General features: G+C 39.4%; 2 protein-coding genes across 3 annotated transcripts in view; both read right to left on the reverse strand.

The window, feature by feature from the left end:
- Positions 1-1,072: 1,072 nt before the first annotated feature.
- On the reverse strand, positions 1,073-16,627 carry LOC137297042 (protein draper-like). Of its 2 annotated transcripts, none has more exons than XM_067828995.1 (11): positions 16,566-16,627; positions 13,913-13,976; positions 13,679-13,798; positions 13,378-13,599; positions 8,116-8,301; positions 7,231-7,368; positions 6,388-6,528; positions 5,567-5,707; positions 5,170-5,217; positions 2,147-2,237; positions 1,073-1,682 (listed from the first exon to the last, which is right to left on the reverse strand). In XM_067828995.1, exons 2-11 carry the CDS (start codon positions 13,965-13,967, stop codon positions 1,493-1,495), a joined length of 1,332 nt encoding a protein of 443 aa, XP_067685096.1. In that variant the 5' UTR covers positions 13,968-13,976; positions 16,566-16,627; the 3' UTR covers positions 1,073-1,492. The 2 variants fall into 2 exon arrangements, with proteins under 2 accessions (XP_067685096.1, XP_067685097.1); XM_067828996.1 differs by having other exon boundaries at positions 1,073-1,655; positions 16,566-16,625.
- A 1,585-nt stretch (positions 16,628-18,212) lies between these two features.
- LOC137297040 (protein draper-like) overlaps positions 18,213-26,051 on the reverse strand; it is a 28,132-nt gene continuing 20,293 nt past the window's right edge. The window contains exons 10-13 of the mRNA XM_067828992.1: positions 25,707-25,841; positions 23,722-23,769; positions 21,636-21,726; positions 18,213-21,267 (exon numbers count right to left, since the gene is read on the reverse strand). Of these exons, the coding sequence (XP_067685093.1) occupies positions 21,105-21,267; positions 21,636-21,726; positions 23,722-23,769; positions 25,707-25,841 (437 nt within the window). The 3' untranslated portion in view covers positions 18,213-21,104. The remainder of the gene's footprint in view (positions 21,268-21,635; positions 21,727-23,721; positions 23,770-25,706; positions 25,842-26,051) is intronic.

A 26,051-nucleotide genomic window follows, 5' to 3' on the forward strand; every position in this document is an offset into this window, starting at 1 on the left:
GGAGAGTTTATCTACATCTCCCCACACTGGTTTCGTAAGTGAACAAGCTTTGTATTGAATCCGCCATTGTCAAGCCAATAAAACCTGACATCACGAAAAGTTCTTTTCAAGCTAAAGTTTTCATGATAATGCCATACAAGGTTACAATATTTCATATGAAAGGCGTATGCAAACACTCCCGTATCGGTTGTCTCAAGGTAACAGCTGTGTTTCTGCGTGTTCGTTCTCTAGTCATCATTTCAAGACTGAGTCGAACCTTCTTTAACTGGAAATATACAACTAAGCCCCATCGTCTCCAACACGAAACGTTCATCAATATTCATTAAATGAAACGTTCATCAATATTCATTCAGTGTTGCCACCGCGAATGAATTTATTGTTCCTTTACCAGTAACGAAGCACACGTGACACGTGTGGTATCCCCTTTGGCAAGTGACTTTGTCCACGAATTGCCTCTGTCCACAATGAACACAATGAAGACGTAACAGAATATGCTTATAAGTGACATAATCCTTCCTATAACCATACGAACGTGTAATACCCATTCTACGATGTCGTTAGGCTGTGTCTATGAAAAAGTGATCCAGTTATAAAATCGTTATACAACTTTCTGAATCCTGAAGCACCTGTCCCTTTAAGATTAAGTTAAAATAGACTGTCACATCAACGGTATTTAAGCCATATCGCGAATATGAGGAGTTACAATGACCCCGTCACACAAGTAGCTATATACGCATGATGACGTTATTATGCGTTCACGTTCTAGTTGCTTGCAGGGCTTGCTTAATATGAGATGTTTTAGCACGATGGTGACAGGAAGACTCAAACACACGCGCACACGCTCAAATGCGCACGCGCACGCGCACACACATCCGCGTTCTTTGTAATACTACCCTGCCCATAACGCACCTGGATATTTTTCCAAACTAGTTATAACACCCCTAGTGACCTTTCTTATAACAATGGCTTCAGTTCCATGGTTGTAATGCCCATTTTCATGGGCCAGATGATCATCTTCAACAAATACACGCAATGGCCATGTGATTATTCAAAAAGTGTCTAAAGAAAGGTGACTTGTTCAATACTTTATTCAGCTCATTATGAGTTCATTACAAGTACAATTACCCAGGTTGCAACCACTGTCCATCAGCATTATGGCCAGTTTCCATAACAAGAGTACAAATACAAAGCATTCTCCTAACATCTGCTAACCACTTCTGAAAAGTAATTTTCAGCAAACCATTATCATTATCACAAAGAAACATCCTATTCATGGCGTTTTTCGGGGTAGGTATGAGGGTAGATCAAGATGTCGTGACGAGTATTTCATGGTCCTAACATTGAGCATAGATAAAGTAGAAACAGACCAAGACTTTTTACAGGTACACAAATGAATCCTTTCTAAGACATTAAATTGTTCTAAGCCCCACATACCGCATGCATTTCAGTATGTGCGTATATCTTTTCTTTTGCTGGACCTTTGGTCCTGTCATCAACTTTCATCACGGAGATGATCGACTGCATTGTAGTAGGTCGTTGCATTGTTGATATGTTCATATGTACTTTCTGTGGCTGTTGTCTTTGCCTTCTCATCAAGTGTCACATAGTGTTCCTCTCTCATCTTCGTCTTCAAGCTCTCCAGTTGTTTCTGTAATCTGACGTAAAAAGAAACCACATCACAGCTAAAACAAATTTAAGAGACAGTGGTTAACAGTCAGAAGCATTTTTTGCATTTCCTTTTTTGGAGTGGGGATGGGTGGTGGTGGGGGTCAACGATTCAAAATGTATCTAGTTATGGGATGAAGTATAAATATTGTAGTAGTGAAGACAACAAAGTGAATGATTATTTTCGGTATTATTTCAGACATACATTAGTGTAGTAAAGCAAGACCTCTACAAGTTTTGCACTGGTTACCTGGTTTAACTGCGCGCTTTAGTTAACATCTACGTATGTACCCTCTCAGGAGGACAAAGATTTTACAATACTTCAACCCCAATTCTAGTAATTTATCACCAATCAAAAGTTTCTTTACAGGATGAACAGATCAAGACGTTTTTCATGTTCAAAGGAAACAGTAAGCATAAACCTGAGTTCATTCATTTAGTGTATTAACTAAATTAGTGAGGCAAAATACACTATAGCTACCGTCTGATGTATAGTGTTCCCCCAGTCACCGTGCAGATCAGCAAAACGCCAAGGACAGCCGCCACTGGGATTCCCCAGGTGGAACACTCCTCTGTAGGGGTCAGAGACATACACAACTGTGAATGCAGTTTACAACTGAAAATACAAATCACACACAAAGTATTCACATGCATGTCAGTTTCAGGTGCATTTGGGGTGGTTAGCACTAATCTGAAATTCCGGTTTTCATTTCATCAAACAAGACATGTCTTATATATAATAACAATAACATATATAAATCTAATCCCCCATAACAATTGCAGCTGTGTTTAAACAAAATACATATTTGGTGGCATTAAATTTTCAAACTCAATATCTACTTGTATACATTTCAACCGAACATATAAACCACGTAAAGATCCAGAACTGTTGTTGAATGGTACTCCCATCGGAGTTGTCAAGGCGGCCAAATTCTTGAGTCTGATTTTCGATTCCCATTTCATTTTTCTTCCGCACATGAAATTTCTTAAAAGTAAATGCCTGAAGGCGCTGGACTCCTTCACTTACATCGATCACTTGTGCGATCAAAACTTGACTATGGCTCCATCGTACATGGTACGGTCTATGAGTTTGTCTATGGTCTTTTAGAACTTCTCCAGCTGACATAGTCTATGTTGAGGTAAATGAGCCTTCTCTTACCCAACGCTGTATGAAACTATTTGTACAATATATTACCAAACTGTATTTTAACGACACTAATCGTGCAGTTAACAGTGTCTTTAATCCTCACTATAAGGACTTGTACAACGGGAAATCTCTTGACCAAAAGGTCACAAATACATCCAGTCTATCTCTTAAACATGTAAATCCAGATGACTACCCCAGCGGGCCATCTCTTTTTGAGGGACACCTACCAGGGCCAAGTACGGACAGTTTGGAGACCACTTTTCATGTTCACTCCAAGGATCATCATCGACTTCCCAGTTCTTGAGAATGACGCCACATTGAATACACTTCCTAGCACCTCCTCCGAGCAAGTACACAAATCCTGCCCGTGCCGTGTGACTAGGCCTCTGTTTCATTTGTACAGGCCAAGACTTGGAACTGTGTTTTAGGTTTGAGGGGGATACTGTCCGCACATAGGTAACGACCATCCTCATATTCGGTCTTGTCTGTCTTTAGTCCCAGCAATGCCATGGCCTGTATCTCTCCGCATTCCTCCAAGGCTTTGCAGAACATGGTGTATGCTTGGGGTGTATGCCTCGTCTAGGTAATGTGGACAGGAGTTTCCTGACCCGATCAAAAGACGTCTGTGGTTTCTCAGTAATCTCAGCTTTCATGAAGATGGTAAGCACTCCAGATTCTACCAGTCTGTCGACCACCTCTTCTACTCTCTGTATCGCTTGCACGAGGCCAGAATAATTCTTCCTCATATGATCACGGTGAAGGGCTTCCATTTTCAAGAGGGAGAGAGAGACCTAGATGTGATGTGTATTCAGGAATTGAATTGATGTATGATCCAAAATGAAAGGGTTTTTTATATAGGTAAGACATGAAACCGGATGAAACCGGTTGATCTGTCTGCATGGTTGTTAGGCGTCTGACCTAAAAATACACCCATGACTGTGATGACCATGTCATAGTGTTTTCCACGGTCATTGACTTCCGCGAAATGAGGTCACGCAAGTGTTTGATGACGTCAGAACCAACATGGCGGATTTTTGGACTATTCCAACATATATAAAACAAGTAATTACAAAGTATTATTTACAGATGGGTCTAAGGGTGGTCATTGCATCCAGAATAATATCTTTTCGAATACCGGATAACACCTCAGTGTTTACAGCAGAACTCCATATTAACGGTTCTTATATACATGCAAAGACACCCTAAACATAAACAATATATATTCTATTCAGATTCTCTTGAGTACAGGCTATTTCCTTAAGATGTAAACATCCACTCTTAATCGAAATTATTGAACTATATAACGATATTGCTAGTGGCCAATACGACATCGTCGTCTGTTGGTTACCTAGCAATGTTGGCATTTCTTGTCAAAAAATGGCCAATCTTGCTGCAAGGGCAGCACTCAGCAAATCAGTGACTCCATCTCATTTCATGAGATCTTATATCCGTAACCGGATGCAAAAGAAGTGGAACACCCAAGTAGGTATAAATAAATTACATGCAATAAAACCTTTCTTATATTGGTTATACCTTCTTGGGGTTTTAGTCCCGATTTAAAAAGGTCCTCATGCTACGATGTCACATAGACCGTTATACTCACAAATACTTGTTAAAGAGTGAAGATCCTCCATTTTGTATTCCTTGTGACGAGAGAGTCAAGCATACCCGGCTTGACTGGACTGAATTCTCCATATCTCCAGGGATATATATTTCAGTGTGAAAACAATTAAGGAACTATTTACTACTGTTAATTCTCATTTAAGTATTGTTGTTTAAAGAAAAATGGATTCATCGATGAATTCTGATTAATATTTTCTGTAGACACGTGCATTTTAATGATTGGTAGTTTAGATTAGTAAATTAGATTGCTAACGGCTGAAGGGATGGTATTAATCCATCTAGGATCCGTGCAGGAAGTAAGAGTACTTAAGTCCCCATGGTCCCTGGCACTGTGATCTGACGTCAGTTGTTGGCAATAATATTGTCTGTTTTTATTTTGTATAGTCACCCGTAGTTAAATCTATGTTAGTGTAGTGTTAATTACTAACTTAAATTGATTGAAATCTGTGATATTATACGAGTTGTTTTAGTGTCCTAAGCTGAGGGGTTTTATAATTTAACTTTACCTTATTGCAAAAGTGTTACCCGAGGTGGCTGAAATAGTGCCAATATGACTAAACCTCTTAACTCTCTCACTCCCTAATCCTCATAGATTAGGTGTTAAATCAAATGCATGTTTTTCAAACTAACGAATTACCAAGAAACTAAACGTTGCTAAGTCGAACCATTCCATTTGGTATAATTCTATTGCATCGTCTCACCACTCTATATACCACAGGGCATGAAATCCGTACCTCCACAATCTGATGTACAATTACTCCCATGCGTTCCAGCGGCAGACTCTATGAGAAAAAATGAAATCATTGCAAGCACAAACATCACGTTTGATCGTCAGTACCTGTAACCTAGGTGTCCAGGATTTGATTGTTGGAATCCCAGAACGTTATGACATCGTACGTTGTGATATTATGTCTGTTTCATCGATAACAAAGCGTTTCTCTTGATGTGGTTGTTGGCAGCAGTTCGCACCAGTGACATTACTGTACTAAATGGTGTGTTGGGCTGCAATGACCACAACTAGTGGAAATGACCACAAAATACAGCTACATGTGTTATGGATTGAATTTAACTTCAATAACCTAGCTTGTATATATCTGTATCTGAAGTGCAATGTAAGTCAGTCTAACTCACGTAGTACACACGTGCCGTCAGTATTCCACCCTGCTGCACATCTTTTGGGACAGATTCCGTTTGTCCTGTTACAACTGACACCATCCACACAGTTTCCACATTTTGAGGAGCAGTTAATACCATAGAAACCATCAGGACATGCTGTAAGCACATACGTCTAATGAAGTCATTCAAAGATTGTTTCCTCATAGAAAGATACAGCTGATGGCATAAACGCCATGTGGACATGGTACAAACACTTTAACAGAATGAGCATATGACTTAATCGTATTATGAATGCATTCCTCACTTAAATTATACCGTGTAGACATGTTCGTTTACTCTGCCGTCCCAAATCTCTCTTTTTTTTGTCATATTTGTTTAAAGCCAATATCTACATTGCTTCTAACGCAACGTTCTCAAGAAAGCAGCAGTACTCTAGCTGTAACAAAATATTAAGTCGTCATTCATCCTTCCCGAAACACATCCTCCAGGACATGTTCCGTTTGTCATACTATAGCTGACATCACTACGGCATCGTCATATAAACCCACCCTCCATACATGTACTGTTCATCTATCTTGCTGTCCATCCTTGAGTACAGGCTCAGTGTGCCTTGTCCTAGAAGTCTTTACAGTGTAATCGTAGTAATAACAAGATTTTCTACGTTTCAGTTTGATTCATACAGACCCACCGAGTTCATGTAATGTTCATCCATCCTGCTGCATACCTTTCAGTACAGGTTCCGTTGGTCTCGTTACAGATGTCCTCACTGAGGCAGTTTCCACACTGGGAGTCGGAGTTGACACCATCGGACCCGACCGGTCAAACGGTGTACTCACCTTCTTTACACAAGTCGTCACTGACCCATCCTGCTGCACATCCTCCAGGACAGGCTCCTGTGGCCTTGTTACAGATATCACCATTGAGGCAGTTTCCACACCGGGAGGCACAGTTACTACCAAACGTACCATGTGGACATGCTGTACAGAAAGAAGACATAAGTAATCAGTTATGAACAATACTGATTTGTACTGACATCTAATCAGATAGAACTGTTCATATCATTTTACGCTGAGTTACCAACATTTATGTTTTTTCATGTGCAAGGATACATAGATGTACCAACAATTATGTTTTTTCATATATATATATATATATATATATATATATATATATATATATATATATATATATATATATATATATATATATATATATATATATATATATATATATATATATATATATATATATATATGATTTCACAACACAATATAAGATGTCCCAAAGTTTTACAAATGCATGAATTCTATTTGGTGCAAATATACACTTTGGTATATCACAATTATGTGCCTGCATTAATCTGGATAAGTGTGACACGCGTTGCATATGTTCTATAGTGAAAATACTGTCCATTGTGTCAAACAGACAAAATATATTACTTGACACATACCACCTACTTTGCCAATTAATTAGGATGGTGCCTATTGCATTTGCATATATTTTACTTAGCAGACTGTGTCCTCAGCTTCAAATTTCAGTGTAAATTCTACCTTCCTCTTTGTAAACAGCTTGATATGACCTTGGGGACATGCACTGACATCGTCTGACATACCATTACAAAATGGAAAACACATACTTAGAAAAATGAGAAACTGAGATTTTGGTTTCTCCTACTGTACCTGTTTGACAGTTGTAGCCATTGTATCCTGGGAAACATCCACTAGAGCAGTGACCGGTGATCTTGTCACACGCATCAGTACTGTTAAGGCACCGGCACTGTTTGTCACATTCTTCAGAAAACCATCCGTTACTGCAAACTAAATATCACAGATGCATTTTGATTTGGATTTTTCCAATGCGTTAATGAAACTGACCATATGTAACATTTACCATATTAGAAATTGCAGCAAAGTCCAAGCTCTAGTACTCAAGAGACATTGAGCAGTAATTCGAACCTTTTCTCTAAATATGACGTACGAGAAGTTGTACAATACCACGCAACATTAATCCCACATATAATTACATTTATTTCAGGTTTTGATTTTATGAGGTTTTGTCTTCTTCACTGCGACAACAATGGAAATGGAATGGAAATGGTGATACTATCTACTTTCATACAGAAATACAGGTCGCCGTTTATAGAGGATATCATGTATATGAGTGTCCATGTCATCCTGAGTTTACGACACGAGTGACATTGTTACCATTTCCCGAGCGAGAGCGAGGGATGTACCGATATTTAGGCACACAGGGCACGAAAATAATATTCTGTTTATTACCGAAGTCGTTAAATTGAGGAAAATAAACCCAAAACTACTTTCAAACCTGAGTTGGCTACCTGCCGTCGCCTCATGTAGAACGCAACGTCACAGAAGAACCGTGACGTCATGGCATTGTTCATGACGTCACGTTGCCAAGACAAAGTGACATTTTGCCCTAGAGCGTCGTATAGAAAATATGAACCCCGATATGTTCGACCTCGTAGTTAATAAAGATGTATCTGTTCCTCATACTGAATTGTTTAGCCTTCATCCCCATCACAGCATGACACTTCCATGACATACCAAATATCTGCACTTCACACAAAGTAAGGAATTTCTGTTGTCCAGGTATCCGTATACTGACAGTGGTTCCCGTCAGTGGTTGGCGACAGGTGACGTTAGCTATAGCAGGAGGATGTTCGGTTGATGACCAGTTGTAGCATATCTGGTTGCCCACAAGTATCTCCATGCCGTTACGTCTCTCCTGAACTGTTGCAAAATGAATTTAAAATAGCATAAGTAATAATTGTGCTGTGTCTGTTAAATGTTAAATGGTTATAGATGACCTGAAAGGAAAGACTATTAACGCAAATTCTGTTGTCTAAGCTTGGATATGGAACACTATATAGAGTAGCGTATTCAGGTCAAATCTTATTTCATAATTTAGCTGGTTGTCGGACACTGACTGGACACTAAGACAAAAGGCGAGTAGGAACAAATATTAGCTCTTCTTTCCTATGTTTTTTTTCATGACAAGATTTCAAAGGTTAAATGAAATCTAGGTGGTGTTATTCATCCATTACAGTAATAATTTTTCCTATCGTGCACTTTTCCTCGAAACTAAATACATTTCAAATGATAACAGTTATATCATTTTCTCCAGCAACACATAAACAAACACTCACTCACTCACACACATACCCACTCACATGCATACACACACATGCACTCACTAAAATCACACCCAACAGATCGTTTAAAAAATGTTTTTGAGCCTGCCATGTATTTCTCTATTGATATTATTCAATAATTTAATTATTGATATTCTTCAAAACAGTCTACCTCGGAAATGGCTGGCTGATTGTATGAACACCTTTTACTCATTTCTGTATGAACAGAGTGTTATAATAAAGCCGTTGTTTGTCACAGTGAAAGTAAATGGTATCTTGTTTTTTTATAGATATGATGTGTTTTTATTTGTGAGTTTCGTTTACTTCACCATGTTTGAATAGATATACTCATTTAGCAAAATTAAGTTCGAAAAACATTGATGCAGGATATCCATTAGGAGAATTGCTTGATCATTGATGCCAGTCATGGAGGAAGTGCACGGAATAATGACTCAGGGAATGTTTGCGTTCGCGCGTGTTAATGGATGAAGAGGCTGTCAGTCAAATGTCACATCAGCAGCTGTTGTATCTCAGGCATATCGCGACTATCTCAAAACATTTTAATAATCATAAGTAAAGTAAAATAACCTGTAAACGAAGGAAGTAATGAAACTTAAAACATCTTAATCGGACAATATAAAACAAGCTGTAGATCGCCAACAACCGAAAGGTAAGTGACCAAACTAGTGACCATGTCGACATAGCTGGATGTACAACATCCCCTCAGCCCTTAGTAACTTTAGATATTCTAGCCACGAATTAAAAGAACATATATACTAGGAATAAAAATAATCGCTGTTGCCAGTTTATATTACCATTTATTGTAAAATAACTTTTATCTATTTAAAAACATAATTCTATTTCTTTTAAATAGATATAGTGATAATTTACATTGTAAAAAATCACACCACTGTTTACGCAGTCAAATACTGAGAGGCTGGTGTAAACACTCATGAATATATATCACATCTGACAGGAATGTAAAATGAGGTAGTCAAAACACAAGGAGGTTAACGTCGAGCCCAGAGTAAACCAAATGTATTAAATGTTTATTCACTACTTAAAGTTCAATAACGGTGCACACTATGTTATGTATAATATGTCAACCGTGCCGATATGCCGAACGTCGATTTACGATTGCCTAAGTATTTCGTCAGAGCATAAAGCCTGCACACGTACTTTTAGAATTAGTATCGGTAAGATTAGAAGGCTATTATGGCAGAACGTTCATAAAAAGGGATGATCTGAAATGTGTGAACTCTATTTAACCAGAGTAATGTATAAGGCCTAGGGACTTTTACATAAACTGTTTAAGTGATGTAGGTCCGGGCATTTGCCACCCCAATCCATGAACACAGCTATATAGCAGACAATCCAAGGTTCCTTATTTACACGTTCAGTTTACAAAAAATACATTCTGTAATGGACCTTAAGAGGCCTGAGATTTATAACAATAATCATATAAAAATATGTACATTAAATTTTATATTGCGCGAAACTCACGAGGTGAATGCTCATAGCGCTAACAGTCAAAGCAAGCATATTATTATTACCCCGGATAACCCAAGCTGCCTGTTAGGCGCTAGAAGGTTATAGTTACATGACATATTCCACCGGGTACCCATTTTCTACTGGGTGAACACAGGCAATTTTGAACAAACTCACTTGCCTAGGGTGAGACCGCATGTGTCATGTGCTTCGTTGGGGGTGGGCAGGACTAAAGTCCAAGAGTCCAGTAATCCATTATTGGATTACTTACAAACGTCTCATTTTGTAATTCAAAGTGAACTACAGTGGAAGCTGTCAAACCCGCATCTATCCAATCCTGCAAGTTGTCAACACCAGAATACAATCTCAGCCCCATCCATGGCTTGTACATTTATCATCAGCTCTACAATCCAGCACCTTGTCTAAACCGGATCATTCCTTCAGTCCCAACGAGTGCAGTTTAGACAGCTGTGCATTACTAAGGCAAACATTCTAAAGCAACACAGGACCAAAGAATTTTAATAATATGTTTTGTAAATACATCGTAAATAAATCGTATAAATTAGCAACTGCGATTGTTAGTGGCTGTACCCTTAAACGGGTACATGCCCTCCTGTGAGGGTACGTGAGTCCCCAAACTTTCAAAGTTCAACTTAAGCTAAACCGATTTTTTAACGTAGTGCTTTTGTTCTTTTAAAATTAGGCCACATTCTTCCTACAATCGCCAACGGCCGAAGGGATCGTTAGCAGGGAGCAAAGACACTGTTAGTCGCCTTGTTCCCTAGTATGGTGAACCATGTTCAGTTGTTGGCAATCTACAACATGTTATTATATTCTCCTGTCATGTATGGATAAACTGATTTAAATTTCATTACTAGTTTTACAATATATGTCTGTGATAGTCTAGTTGTTATATACTGTTCAAAATAAGTAGGGGATATTCGGGAAAAAATGAAGTAACCAAAATTGTGGCGAATATATTTTATTACTAATAGGTCGGGACCAGTAATAATTTGTTTGATTGGCATTATTAGAAGCTGGTGAGTAATAAGAGGGTAAGATTCTTTAAGGATAACAACTTCCTTATTTCATATGATGCGACGTTTCGCTATGGATCCTTATACCGTTGTCAAGCAAGAGTGGAGTAATACAGCACAGGACAGACTTATATACATGAACAGGGATAAAGCAATATCAACATGTAGGTATGAATCAAAGACGGGGGATTAACAACGACAACAACAAAGGATGGTAGTAATGATGTGACAATAAGAGGAAGCCAATAGTGGCTGTAGCTGAAACAAAGTATACATGGCTGATAGGGTAATTAGTAATGTTGGCTGGTGAGCTCAAATCAGTTCTTTGTATGCATTTGGGATGAGATATCCGTGATATCTGTTGATTGAGGGCTTGTGTCTCCTGATTTGAACTGCTTCTGCCAGTTTTCTTTGGGTGAAGTCCTTGTGGTTTTTAGATAATATCTCTACATTGTCCAAAATTATGCTGTGATTGGGACATTTGAAGATGTGGTCGGATATAGCAGATTTCCTATCTGATTTGGTTGTAGATGATAAGTGTTCTTTGATTCTGATGTTTATTGGCCGGGAGGTTTCACCTACATATGCCTCGCCATAGTCGCAGTTGATTTTGTAGACGACACCTTTCGGTAGCTGATGTTGTTTAGAGGTGTTCCTGCCATTCGCTTTGAGCAGGACTTTCAGAGATGTAGAGCTGGTAAAGTAGGTTTCGATACCTGCTTGTTGCTTTAGGAGACGGCTGATGTGGTAGGAGGTTTTTCCAATGAAGGGCAAAGCGATGCGAATAGAAGCTGGTTCAGGTTTGTTGGTGGCCTCTTTTCTTGTTGGGTGGAGCGTGGATCTGATAATTTTATCAACTAACTTTGGTGGGTAGTGGTTGAACTTGTTGAAAACATGGCGGGGGTGCTCTATTTCTTCACTAGGACTGTTGGAGGAGAGGTTTATGGCCCGTCTGGTGAGGGTAACCAGAGCCCCAGATAACAAGAGAGAAACCAGTGTCTACAGAAAGCCAAGCCACTAGACCAATACATTCATTTCGACTCCAACCACCCCCTGAAAACCAAAACTGGAATCATCTCTTCCCTCACGAGGAACATCATCGACATTTTGGGTTCGACGATACCGGGCCCACAATCTACTGATGACAGATTGGGAAACATTTAGACTTTGGGCGACTATTCTCTGTTTTGTTCCGATCTGTAACATGCCAACGGCCCTTAGACGTTCCCCTCGCTGCCGACGTCGCATTGTGTCGCAAAATGTAAACAAAGACAATAATGTGCTGTAAAGACGACAAACAATCGTTTAGTCATCGGATGCTTTCTTGGGGCCACATTACTCAAGAAATGCATGCTAATGTAAAGTGTAAAATCACCAGTTGCACCCCTACCACGTGCAACACACTGTCATGTGACATGCACAGGTGCCATGAGCTGAAATAAATGGGTACGTGGGCTTAAACATCAACACACACAATAAAGATGAAGCTTCATATTTGTCACCATTTTCCACGATGTTATTCAAAATCATATTTCAATATCCCCTACTTATTTTGAACAGTATACTATCCCTTGATGACAGGTTTTTATAATTTACCTATATGATTATCAAAATATAATTGTAAATATTTGATAGAGCCGATGCGACTCACTCACTCCTTTTCTACACTGATCACTGCAAGAAATTGGTGACATCTTTAACAGGGGGAAACAACCATTGCAGTAAAAGCACAAACAGCACATGTTGAACGTCGTTGCATTTGGTGACTGAAAAAATGCGCTGACTGAAGTGAAATGTTAGATTTTTACGGTGTATGAGGATGTCTGGTATTCATAAAATACTCTCGTTCAAACTGATGAGGCTATATTTTGTTCGATGCAACATAACATGAATACAACATACGACTATTGAAAGGTATTTAGCTGTTTAAAGTAACCATTCTTATGTAAAATGTCAACAGTCTCTCACAGAATCCGATACAATAATAAATATTCTGACTCATAATATCTTATTTCGTTAATACGTTTCGAATTTAGCTGTACAAGTAAAAGCTGTCATTTGAAAGGCGACATTGTCAATCCTACGATGTTCAAAAGAGACTTTTCGGACTTTGTCACCGTTTAATATCTTCTTCAAACATGTGTACTCACGCATTTCATGAATATAGAGTCTGATGTGTTCTATCTTCTCTGGGACTGAAGTGTTCAGGTTCACAGTCCAGGTGGGATTTGACTGCTCTGCTGTATGAGCACATGGCTTGTTCGCGGCATCTGTGGTGACAATGCCGTCTACACCAACTCCGGCTCCATGCCGGGCTAAATTATTCCCCAATGTGCTACTCTGATTACACGATCTCCTCAGTGCGATGTTTTCTGAAATATACATACACATTCAGTGTCACAAATATCGCCCACCTGTTAACATTACACTGACAATCTAAATCATACTCACGTGTCTGACAGTTTGGACCAAACCATCCTTCCTGACATCTGTCTGGATCACCCACCTGGCTACAGGGAGTTGAGGGGAACACGGCACAGGCAGTCTCAGTGTCACAGTGACACTCGGCATCTGTTTAAAATAAAAGACACCTTAACTCGACTAAAAGTCATTATTACTTATTACTACCGACTAACAAATATTTGTAACATTTACACTTTCACATTCCGTGAATAAAGTCCTTACCGGTGAGAGCTACACGGAGACAGGCCACAAACAGTCCTATCCAGAACCAAGCCATGCCGTATACCTAAGTGAAAAATAAACAGGAAACGTTCATAATCTTGATTAAAAAAACAGACCTATCTGAACTGTAAAGCTTCAGCTATTCAGTCTTTCGCAACAAATATCGAAGAATTCTCTTAGTCGTAGAGTCCAATTCGAAATATTCATATTCTATATTCCAAAGCTACGGAAGCGTAATAGGGCCAAGGTGATTTTCAGTCTCAGGCATAGCCCTGTCTGTCTGTCTGTCTGTCTGTCTGTCTGTCTGTCTGTCTGCCTGTCTGTCTGTCTGTCTGTCTGTCTGTCTGTCTATTCGTCTGTCTGCGTGAGTACCCAAACTCCATCATTGCATTTTGTTTTATTCAAGCATAACAGGCACATTCACATGGATATACGCAATCATTACCACATTGTACAAGCTTCATAACACAGTTCGTGGAGATTGACCAAGATTTCTTTAAAATAATGTTCAAGGGATGCTGTTTAAAGATGCTGTTTAAAGAGGGTGGTAGCTGTGGCAATGGACCAATACTGTATAAATCTGTATAAGTTCATATATGTCATTTGTCTGTTGCAGTTATACAGTCACATACATATAGTTAATCTGATCATTTCAAATATAAAATTCAAGGAAGGCAATTATGGCTATAAGTTAATAGCATGCCAATAGGCTTATACATTTAGTATGAACGGTCAGATGTAATTTGCCTGATTGGAAATGCACAGGCAGGTCTGAAATACAAAAGCCGAAAAGTGGCAGAAGGATTGATAGGAGAGAGTCTGATGTGATCTATCTGAAGAGATGTATAAACGTATTTCACCTGCAAACCAATGGTAAACATTATCAGATGTAATTTACATAGTTTACATGATTAAAATTCTACAGACTTTGAGTTCAATGGCTCAGACATGGTATTATGATTTCCAGAGAGAAGACAGTTAATAGTAGCAGTTGCAGTAATAAACAACAACCATACATAACTTATCCGATAAAAATTTCAAGGTATGTTTGAACTACAAAAGTTCAATGATTGTACATTGTTTACACTGAGAAATGACTGTCGCTGAGAGCTATACACAATAACACTACATAGTGGCACTGCATCAGTGTCATGTATATTCTCTGACTTGCATTTCTTCTATTTAAAGTCCATAACCAAATATTTCTCAACGTAATGACCATATTTCACAATATATTAAGTAATATGTAGGAGACACCAAGTCCTACGAAGGAGATAATATTTCTTAGGAGATAATATGTCCTACGTAGGTAATAGTGATACCGAAAGTAATATCACCATGGCCCTACTACGTTTCCGTACAAAGCACATACGATAACGGCTGGAACTGGATTTTTAGCAACACATGCTTGTCGTAATACGTGACTAACTGGATCGGGTGATCAGGATAGATGATAATGGTTGCATAGTTCGATACTCGTGACGTCAGTTACATGAATGCACGGTCCAGACTCGATACAACAGTTAAACAAAACAAACAAGAGTCATCAGAAGATGACATATACCCCCGGCCCCCACATATTTGAAAAGACAAATCATCCGACAGTTACTTATTGTGTTTTTAGAAAACACAAAAAATAAAAATGCCAAGTCTCTGTAAATAGCAAAAGGCACATACATGGGCACATACGACCATCGCCAACACTGTAGAAATCTCTAGCAGTCTCCCGTGAGTAACAACAACGAACCAAGGGCACATTTCCAGTCAGCCTGCTACCAAAATCTTAAAAAATGCTGACCATGTATTATACGAAATGTGACCCATCATAATTATTATTCAAAACGTTGAGACCCAATAATAATTATTACTTAATTACTAACAAAATATGCAGATAATACACACTCCTAACAATACATACATACATACATACATACATACATACATACATACATACATACATACATACATACATACATACATACATACATACATACATACATACATACATACATACATACATACATACATACATACTCGTAGCTTCAAATTTATCTTCATACTTTTTAAATAGATGTATTAAAGCAACGAGGAATTCATCAAAATGACGAAAAAATGTCTTAAAAAACAAACTGAAAAATATAGCATATGCTACAAAGGTGACAGCTCAAGGATTTCGTATACATGAATCCCAGGGAGCTCAAAGGTGAATGGTCTCTGTAAAGGTAAGTATTTCATTCCTATGGAACTGCAGTTTAAAAGCACACACAGTGCTCTATACAAGGCTTACAACAAGGACACAGTCTCTGCTGTGCATATTCAGTGGGCTGTGTTCAGTCATACACTACAGATCCTGTTTACATTTGCGTGTCATAGTTTCAAGGAAAACTTCAGGTTTGAGTTCACAGACAGCGGTGACAAGGTTTGAAACATGATCCTATATTGTCAATAATACGCTGTGATCAACGATGTGATTATATGGGACTAGATGTACAGTTAACAATGATACAAACACGTTTATCATCAGGCAATATGAACCTAAAGCTGAGACTAATGCCTCTCAGAAACATTTAGTGCGCCATGGATAACTATTGAGATATCGTTAATCAGAATATCTTCAATGGATTTCACTTAGTTCGGTGATGAAATTACTCACAGCGCACACGTTCACCCTGCATCCAACACGATCTCAGTGCACAGCAACCAGGAAGAAAATAACACATATGACAGGTGAAGTCACGTGATTAATACAACTGGCTGTCTTGTGTGCGTTAAAGATGGAACAGCTTTTTACAACTGAAATTGTAAAGTCTTATAGGCTTGGGTGTATGATGAACAGATACTGGATACCTCAGTCTTTGTCTCACCTCCTCTGTTAACATGTGATGTAGGCAAACGCATTGCCCTGTCGATATTACCTGACTAGATGTTAATTGAGAGCACGGTATCAATACCTCAATATGAACAAATGACCACTAACAACACTAACAGTACTATTTACATGCTGGTATGGAGAGTTTATCTACATCTCTTGAAACTGGCTTCTTAAGTAAACAAGCTTTCTATTGAATCCGCCAATATCATGCCAGTAAAACACGATATCGTGGAAAGCTCTTTTCAAGCTTAAGGTTTGCTAACAATACCACACAAGGTTGCAATGTTTGATATGAAAAGCGTATGCAAACACTCCTGTATCGGCTGTCTCGAAGTAACAGCTGAGTCTCTGCATGTTCCGTCTCTAGTCATCATTTCAAGGATGAGTCGAACCTTCGATAACTGGAAATATACACCTAAGCCCCTTTGTCTTCGACAAAACGGTGTTTATACCGAATGAAATTAAATGAAACGTTCATCAATATTCTTTCGGTGTTGCCACCTCGAATGAATTCGTTGTTACTTTGTCAGTAATGAAGCACATGTGGTCTCCCCTTTGGCAAGTGTTCACGAATTGCCTCTGTTCACACAGCAGTGAATGGTACCCATTATTTACTCTTTGTTTACTTAAATATCAAATTATCAAATTCTAATTCTCAAGCTATTGATATAATTTCTATCGACTATGAAAACAGAATGAAGACGTAAGAGAATTGTGCTTATAAGTGACATAATCCTTCCTATAACGATACGATCGTGTAATAAACATTCCATGTTGTGGCTAGGCTGTGTCTATGAAAAAGTGATCCAGTTATAAAAATATAATGCACAACATCCTGGAGCACCTGTCCATTTAAGATTAAGCTATGCTTTAAAACGTGATGCAGGTTCCGTTCCTTGTTTGTGTTTATTAAGAATTACGTATCACCGACAGTGCATAAGTTAAAATAGACTGTCACATCAACAGTATTCAAGCCATATCGCCAATATGAGGAGCGTCTATGTCACACCGTGTGACTGACCTCGTCACACAAGTAGCTATATACGCATGCTGACGTTATTATGCGTTCACGTACTAGTTGCTTGCAGAGCTTGCTTAATATGAGATGTTTTAGCACGATGGTCACAGGAAGATCCGCTGTACACACACTCGCAGACTCAAACGCGCACGCGTGCACACGCACATACGCGCACGCGCACACGCACACACACACACACACACACGCGCATCCGCGTTCTGTGTAAGACTACCCCAGCCATAACGCACCAGGATATATTTCCAAACTAGTTAAAACGCCCCTGATGACCTTTCTTATACCAGTGGCTCCAGTTCCATGGTCATAATGCCCTGTATCATGGGCCAGATGATCACCTTCAACACACTAGATGCAATGACCATGTGATTATTCAGAAAGTGTGGAAAGGAAGGTGACTTGTTCAGGTCTTTATTCAGCTTATTAGGAGTTCATTACGAGTACAAAAGGTAAATCTGCAACCACTGTCAATCACCATTATGGCCAGTGTCCATAACAATAGTACAAATACAAAGCATTCTGTTAAATGAAAGTCAAACGAAGTAAAATGAGCGACGGTATGTAGACCTATTCAGAGGAATATTTGTGACATCTTCTAACCACTACAGAAAAGTAATTCTCTAACCCCAGCAACCCAGTTTCACTTAAAAAAAATAATTTCCATTTTAATCATAAAGAAACATCGTAATTATAGCGTTTTTCGGGGTCGGTATGAGGGTAGATCAAGACGCCGTGACCAGTATTTCATGGCCCTAACATTTGAGTGTAGGTAAAGTGGAAACCGACCACGACGTTTCTACAGGTATACAAATGAATTCTGTCTATCACATCAAACTGTTCAATTATTTGCTGAATCGTTTTGATGGAATTTTAATTCAAAATATACTAAGTCAAAAAAGAAACTTAACACACTGTAACTTTTGAAAATGATGAATAATGTTTCTCAGATGATACATCTATGTATCCCAAATGGGAACATTATCTTTCGACTCTATGAAAATGTCAGCAAAACCCACTCAAACCCATCCATTCGTCGTGCAAATGACGTTAGTGTCAAATCAGGTTTTGCACGTGCAGTCGACGACATGAAGTTTTCTTCACTTGCACGTGTTTGCACTGGCCTCAAGAATTGAAAAAAAACACCTTTAAACCACAGTTCTAACGGTACTTTAAATGCCAGGATTGTCAAATGTGCAACGTTAACGTGCCGTTGGCATGTTGCAAGCGGGAAGATCAGTTATTGACTGATGGGATGCAGCCGTCGTACTGTGTATGACTTGCGAGGTCGTCTACAAGAAACTGGCACCACTTCTGATCGCCTGAGGTCGGGTCGCCTATGTTGACGTCACGAGCAGAAGACCGTCAAATCGTCCAACCTCATCTACGCGATAGATTTCTGCCGGCTACATGAACAGGGCTGAGATGTTTAGAGGTCGACTGTCCTTACAGACCATTCGAACTCGGTTGCGGACTGCCAGTCTCCATTGTCGACGTTTATATCGTGAGCCAATATTGACGCCGTTTCATCAACGTCACCTCCGATGCACCCAGGGAGACTGGAATCGAGTTTAAACACGAATCTTTAACGATGAATCCATATTTACCCTCAGATTCGCGGACAGCAGGTATATAGTGTCTGGAGACGACGTCGTGAACGATATGCCCAATGTTTTTTTGTACAGGAAGTCGACAGATTTTTGGGGCGGAAGTTGCATGGTGTCGGGACGTCTGGTCATCCGTGGAAACCTCGCAGCTGCTGCTTTCCGAGGCCAGGTGCTCACCACTGAACTCGTTCCTTTCGTGGCGACTCATTGCTCAGGTCTAGAGTTCCAGCATGATAATACCGCAGTGGTGACAGCGTTGATTCAATACGCTGGAATCAACGTCACAGAGGCCCCTGGCTTTAATCCAATAGAGCACGTTTGGGATGCACTTGGGAGAAGGCTTCGTGTTCCTAGGAACCAGCCTCAGAATTTGCAGGAACTTGGTGCATGCTGCCTGCGCAATGGCGCAGAATCCCCAACCACGTGTCAAGCATCAGGCAGTCGATGAGGAGACGATGTTTGGCAGTGGTGAACGCGTGGGGCGGCCATCCGCAATATTGAAGTGAGAAACTTCGAATTCTTATTCTCGTGACTTGACATTCTGTATACGCATGTTTTGGAACGGCGGTGTAGCCTAATGGAACTGACTGTGGCACTGTCAGTGTATTGAGTACATCACAAGGATCTCTAACAATTTAATCATTTTACCATCTCATGTCTTTTATAGTGCCCTTAAGAAAGGATGTGAAGTTTCTTTTTAGACTCAGTATAGTTATATCTAACATTTCCATGGTTGACAAAACCCTGGCATTAAAACGAGTATAGAATGAACAGTCTCAACAAAGTTTTTCTTAACTGCAGATGGGACCATTCTTTTGTAATTTGCACACATCTGATGATCTTTCATACTTATAAACCACAAAAAGACACACAAAGTCAGCATTCTACTGTTATTTCGAACCCAATAGGGTTCTGTCTGAAGGCTACAATTCCCTGTGGACCCGATTACATGACTTCTTTGCAAGCTATTTAAAAGCTGGAGCAGTATAGACCGATACGAATACATGCATGAATGACTTCAATAATACTTTGAGAGCGACGTTTCTGTGTAGACTGAGTGATTGAAGGCGGTGTTAGAACGTACACCGAAACGTCAGTCTCGCTGTGCTAAAGAAAGTTTTCTTCCATATGCTTAAAGCTACATTAATTTTATAAAGATTGATTCATAATTAATATCTGACAAGGTAATAATAATGTCAAATGCTTTTTTTCTTTCACTCACTAAACGTCCGCAATAATGTGTCACTTTATGGTGATTCTTATTTTGACTTAGATGCATGCATTTCTACAATCTGGCATTGAACCCTAAATTCCATCCTGAGTGAGTGAGTGAGTTTAGTTTTACGCCACACTCAGCAATATTCCAGTTATATGGCGGCGGTCTGTAAATAATCAAGTCTTGACCAGACAATCCAGTGATCAACAACATGAGCATCGATCTGCGCAACAGGGAACCACTCACATGTGCTAACCAAGTCAGCGAGCCTGACCACCCGATCTCGTTAGTCACCTCTTACGACAAGCATAGTCGCCTTTCATGGCAAGCATGGGTTGCTGAAGGCCTATTCTACCCCGGGACCTTCACGGGTTCCATCCTGAAGATGGTCGACCATATTGTAATATGATGTGTTGCATTTCAGTATGTGCGTATGAATTTTCTTTTGCTGGAAGTTTGGTCTGTCATCAGCTTTCATCCCGAGGATGATCGACTGCATTGTAGTAGGGCGGTGCATTCTCGATATGTTCATATGTACTTTCTGTGGCTGTTGTCTTTGTCGTCTCCTCAAGTGTCACATAGTGTTCCTCTCTCATCTTTGTCTTCAAGCTCTCCAGTTGGTTCAGTAATCTGACGTAAAAAGAAGCCACATCACAGCTAAAACAAATCTAAGAGACAGCAAGTAGCAGTTTTAGTATTTCCTCTTTTTGGAGTGGGAATGGGTTGGGGTAGAGGTGGGGTCAACGATTCAAAATGTCTGCACGCTTAACATCTGCCAAAACATAGACGTAGGAGCCCGGTGGTGGAAGTTAGAATCAGAACTCAAGAAATTAACTGTGAACTGATAAATTCTAGTAATGTATTTATCTTATCGCCAATCAAACGTTTCTCTACAGGATGAACAGACAAAGACGTTTTTGATGTTCAAAGGAAATGTTCAGTAAAACCCGGAGCTCATTCATATAGTGTATTAACACGAGTGAGGCAAAATACACTACCGTCTGATGTATATGGTTGCCCCAGTCACAGTGCAGATCAGCAACACACCAAGGACAGCCGCCACTGGGATTCCCCAGGTGGAACACTCCTCTGTTGGGATCAGAGAAATACACAACTGTGAATGCAGTTTGCAAAACACAAATCACAAATTCCGGTTTTCATTTCATCAAACTAGATATGTCCTTTATATAACATAAATCTAATCCCCATAACAACTGCAACTGTGGTTATACAAAATAAATATTTGGTGTCTTGAACACGGCATTACATTTTCTAAATCAAAATCAATTGTTTACACGTATGGCTTATAAAAAACACGTAAAGATCCAGAACTGTTGTTGAATGGTACTCCCATCAGAGTTGTCAAGGCGGCCAAATTATTGAGTCTGATTTTCGGTTTCCATTTAACTTTTCTTCCGCACATGAAATTTCTTAAAAGTAGATGCATGAAGGCGCTGGACTTGTTGAAAGTCATTTCCAATTCTAAGTGGGGAGGGGATCAAACTACCCTCCTTCACTCATATCGATCACTGGTGCGATCAAAACTATCTTTACAATATATTACCAAACTATATTTTAGCAACACTAATCCTGCAGTCTTTAATTCTCTCTATGAGGATTTGTATCTCTTGTTCCCCCACTTGGGCTCAGAATTAAACCATTCATTACTGCTGCTGGCATTGAGTTATATATCGGTTCATATAACTCCTACCGGTCTTCTTTATTTTTCTCCTTGGCAGTTGGTGAGGCCAGAATTTGACCTAACATTGACTACGTTTAAATAAATCCGAAACTATTGACTTACATTATAACCAAGAGTATAATCTAGTTAAAAGTAAGAATAGTAACTACAAAATATTATTTACAGATGGGTCTAAGGATGACCACTGGATCCAGGATAATATCTTTTCGAATACCTGGTAACACCTCAGTGTTTACAGCAGAACTCCATATTAACGGCTCTTATATACATACAAAGACACATAAACATAAACAATATGTAGTCTATTCAGACTCTCTTTCTTGAGTTCAGGCTGTTAACCTAAGATGTAAACATCCACTCTTAATCGAAATTATTGAACGATATAGCGATATTGCTACTGGCCAATACGACATCGTCGTATGCTGGTTACCTAGCAATGTTGGCATTTCTGGTAACAGGATCTGATGCAGAAGAAGTGGAACACCCAAGCAGGTATAAATAAATCACATGCAATGAAGTGAGTGAGTTTAGTTTTACGCTGCACTCAGCAATATTCCAGCTATATGGCGGCGGTACGGTCTCTAAATAATCAAGTCTGGACCAGACAATCCAGTGACCAACAACACGTGCATCGATCTGCACAATATGGAACCGATGACATGTGTCACCCAAGTGAGCTAGCCTGACCACCCGATCCCGTCAGTCGAGTCTTAGACAAGAATAGTCGCCTTTTATGATAAACATGAGTTGCTGAAGGCCTATTCTACCCCGGGACCTTCACGGGTCAGATGCAATAAAACCTTTTTACATTGGCTATACCTTCTTGGGTTTTCAGTCCCAAGGTCCTCATGCTACGATGTCAATTGATCGTACTCGTTATACTCACAAATACTTGTTAAAGGGTGAAGATCCTCCATTTTGTATTGCTTGTGATGAGAGAGTCACGGTCAAGCATATCCGGCTTGACTGTGCTGAATTCTCCATCATAGGGGTAAATATTTCAGTGTGAAAACAATTAAGGAGCTATTTTCTTCTGTTATTCTCATTTAATTATTGTTGTTTTAAGCGAAACTGATTTGATTTCATCGATAAATTCTGATTAATATCTTTTGTAGATACGTGCATTTTAATGATTGGTAGTTTAGATTAGTGACGTAGATTGCTAACGGTTGAAGGGATGGTATATATCCAGTTAGGATCCGTGCAGGAAGCAAGAGTACTTAAGTCCCCATGGTCCCTAGCATTGTGATCTGACGTCAGTTTTTGGCAAGATATAGTCTGTTTTTATTTTGTATAGTCATCTGTAGTTGACCCATTCCATTTGGTATAATTCTATTGCATCGTCTCACCACCCTATATACCACAGGGCTTGAAATCCTTACCTCCACAATCTGATGTACAATTACTCCCATACATTCCAGCGGCAGACTCTATGGGAAATACAAATGAAATAATTGCAAGTATAAAGATCACGTTTGATAGTCAATACCTGTAAGCTAAATGTACAGTATTTGATTACTGGAATCCCACAACGTTATGGTATCGTACGTAGTGATATTATGTCTGTTTCATCGATAACAAAGCGTTTCTCTTGATGTGGTTGTTGGCAGCAGTTTTCTCTAGTGACATTACTATACTAAATAAAGCAACATGAAGTTAGGAACGGATTGGGGATTGGGGATTGGGGATTGGAATATTTTTTCAGATTCTGGATTCAAATCCTGAATTTGAAGTTCTGTTCACATTCCGGATTTTTCTTTTCTAGATTCAGCATTTGTAGGTAGGTAGGTAGGTAGGTAGGTAGGTAGGTAGGTAGGTAGGTAGGTAGGTAGGTAGGTAGGTAGGTAGGCTCCATACTCTCTGCTGAACATTCTGCAGTTGAAAGAGCACTACACGAGATCCAGTTTGTTCAATCGAGAAACGATTCACCTAGAATAAAATATGTCATCCTGTCAGACTACAGATCATCACTTCAAGCCCTGTCCTCTTACACTCCATCAGAGTATTATCATCAAACCAAGGCAATTACTGACCTCATGTCTGATATACAGGACAGCATCACTCTTCAGTGGATCCCCAACCATATAGGCATTCAAGGAAACGAAATAGCAGATGAAATAGCCAAAACTGCATCAATGAATGGTCCAGTCAACAAGCACATACCCACGCTTTCCTCCCTAAAAATAAACCTAACCACAGCACCAAACACCCGTGGAAGAATAACTTGGCAAAAGAAGTGAAAGGTCGTCCATACTACAAGTTACAAGACCACCCAAATCCACTGCGCTAAAAATCTCTCTCCAGGGAAGATCAAGGTCTCATATCCAGAATCAAACCTGGCCACTATCCTTGTCAAAGCCATCTGATCAAACTTCATCGGACAGACAGTGATATGTGTCCATTATGCTAATCAAGACCCAGAAACTATAGAACACATCCTCTCAACCATACGCAATTTTGGCTCCATCCGTGACTTGAAAGAAGTTATGACAAACAGAAATAATGAATGGACAATTATTGTAAGAATGCTGAAGGAAAGGAAGAAGAGGATCCATGCAGGGGCCCTGCCGCCGGACGCATGACAATATTCAACAACATTTTGCCATATTTCAGCCTCAAGTTTGACTTTTCTTCATATTCGGATTTCGGTATTTGAATCCCGAATCTGAACAAAATATTCAGTTTCGGGATCCGAATCCCGAATCTGGGAACAATATTCAGATTCGGGATTAAATTCATTCAAATTCAAATCCCGAATCTGATAGAAATGTTCGATTCTAATCCCCAATCCGTCTCTAACTTCATGTTCCCGCTATACACAAATATATTACGTCCAGTATTAAGAGAAAGGACAATATTCTGTTGTTAGCAGCATGCATCTTTGTACCCTCATGAAGTGTCAGATGTACACTAAACAACCCCTTGTGGATATCAACAACCACGTGCTAGCACTGCAGTCCACTGAAGGGCTGTCAGTTGGTCGGAAACCTGAACCGCTGGTCAAAGTGTAGCAACTTCGGATAACTTTCCTCAATATTGAATGACCAGGAGGGTCAACTGTGTATCATTGGTCCAGCATCTTAAGCGTTTAGTGTCTGTGTTTCAAACATTTGAGGTTCAAGCAAGTGTACTGGACTAGTTGATTGAGAGAGTGGTAGACACCTTTTTTCTTAAGTCATTCAAGCAAACTTTAGACATTAAATGTTGTAATAAAGGGTTTATACGATTTCAAAATGCACACGAGGAAGATTTCTTAGTGCTTAATAAGTCCAGTGGTTAATATGTCCATGAACTCCAGCTGACATAAAATAAATAATTTGGGACTATAACAACACAATTGCAAACAGAACAAAGAACATGTACTCACGTTGAAGACAACTATCTGTTCGCCACCCTGGTTCACAACCACCAGGACAGGTACCTGAAGACTTGTTACAAAGGGCAGCGTCAAGGCAGTTTCCACACTTGGTGATGCAGTCTCCATAGTAACCGTCTGGACACGCTGTACATAGTGTAAAACAACATGTTTGTCAAATACATAACATGTTTCAAATAACATCAAGCAATTTAGATGTAGGCATACATATTTTCAAATAGTACCATCATTTCCGGAAGGCGAGAGCAACACGAAATTCTGTCGAAAAGCCGTCCACACATGTAAGGTAACACCGACGAAATTACGCTTTATGTTCAACCAACTTCATTTGTAACA

This window comes from Haliotis asinina, chromosome 9 (genome assembly GCF_037392515.1).
Source record: "Haliotis asinina isolate JCU_RB_2024 chromosome 9, JCU_Hal_asi_v2, whole genome shotgun sequence".
Lineage (NCBI taxonomy): Eukaryota > Metazoa > Mollusca > Gastropoda > Lepetellida > Haliotidae > Haliotis > Haliotis asinina.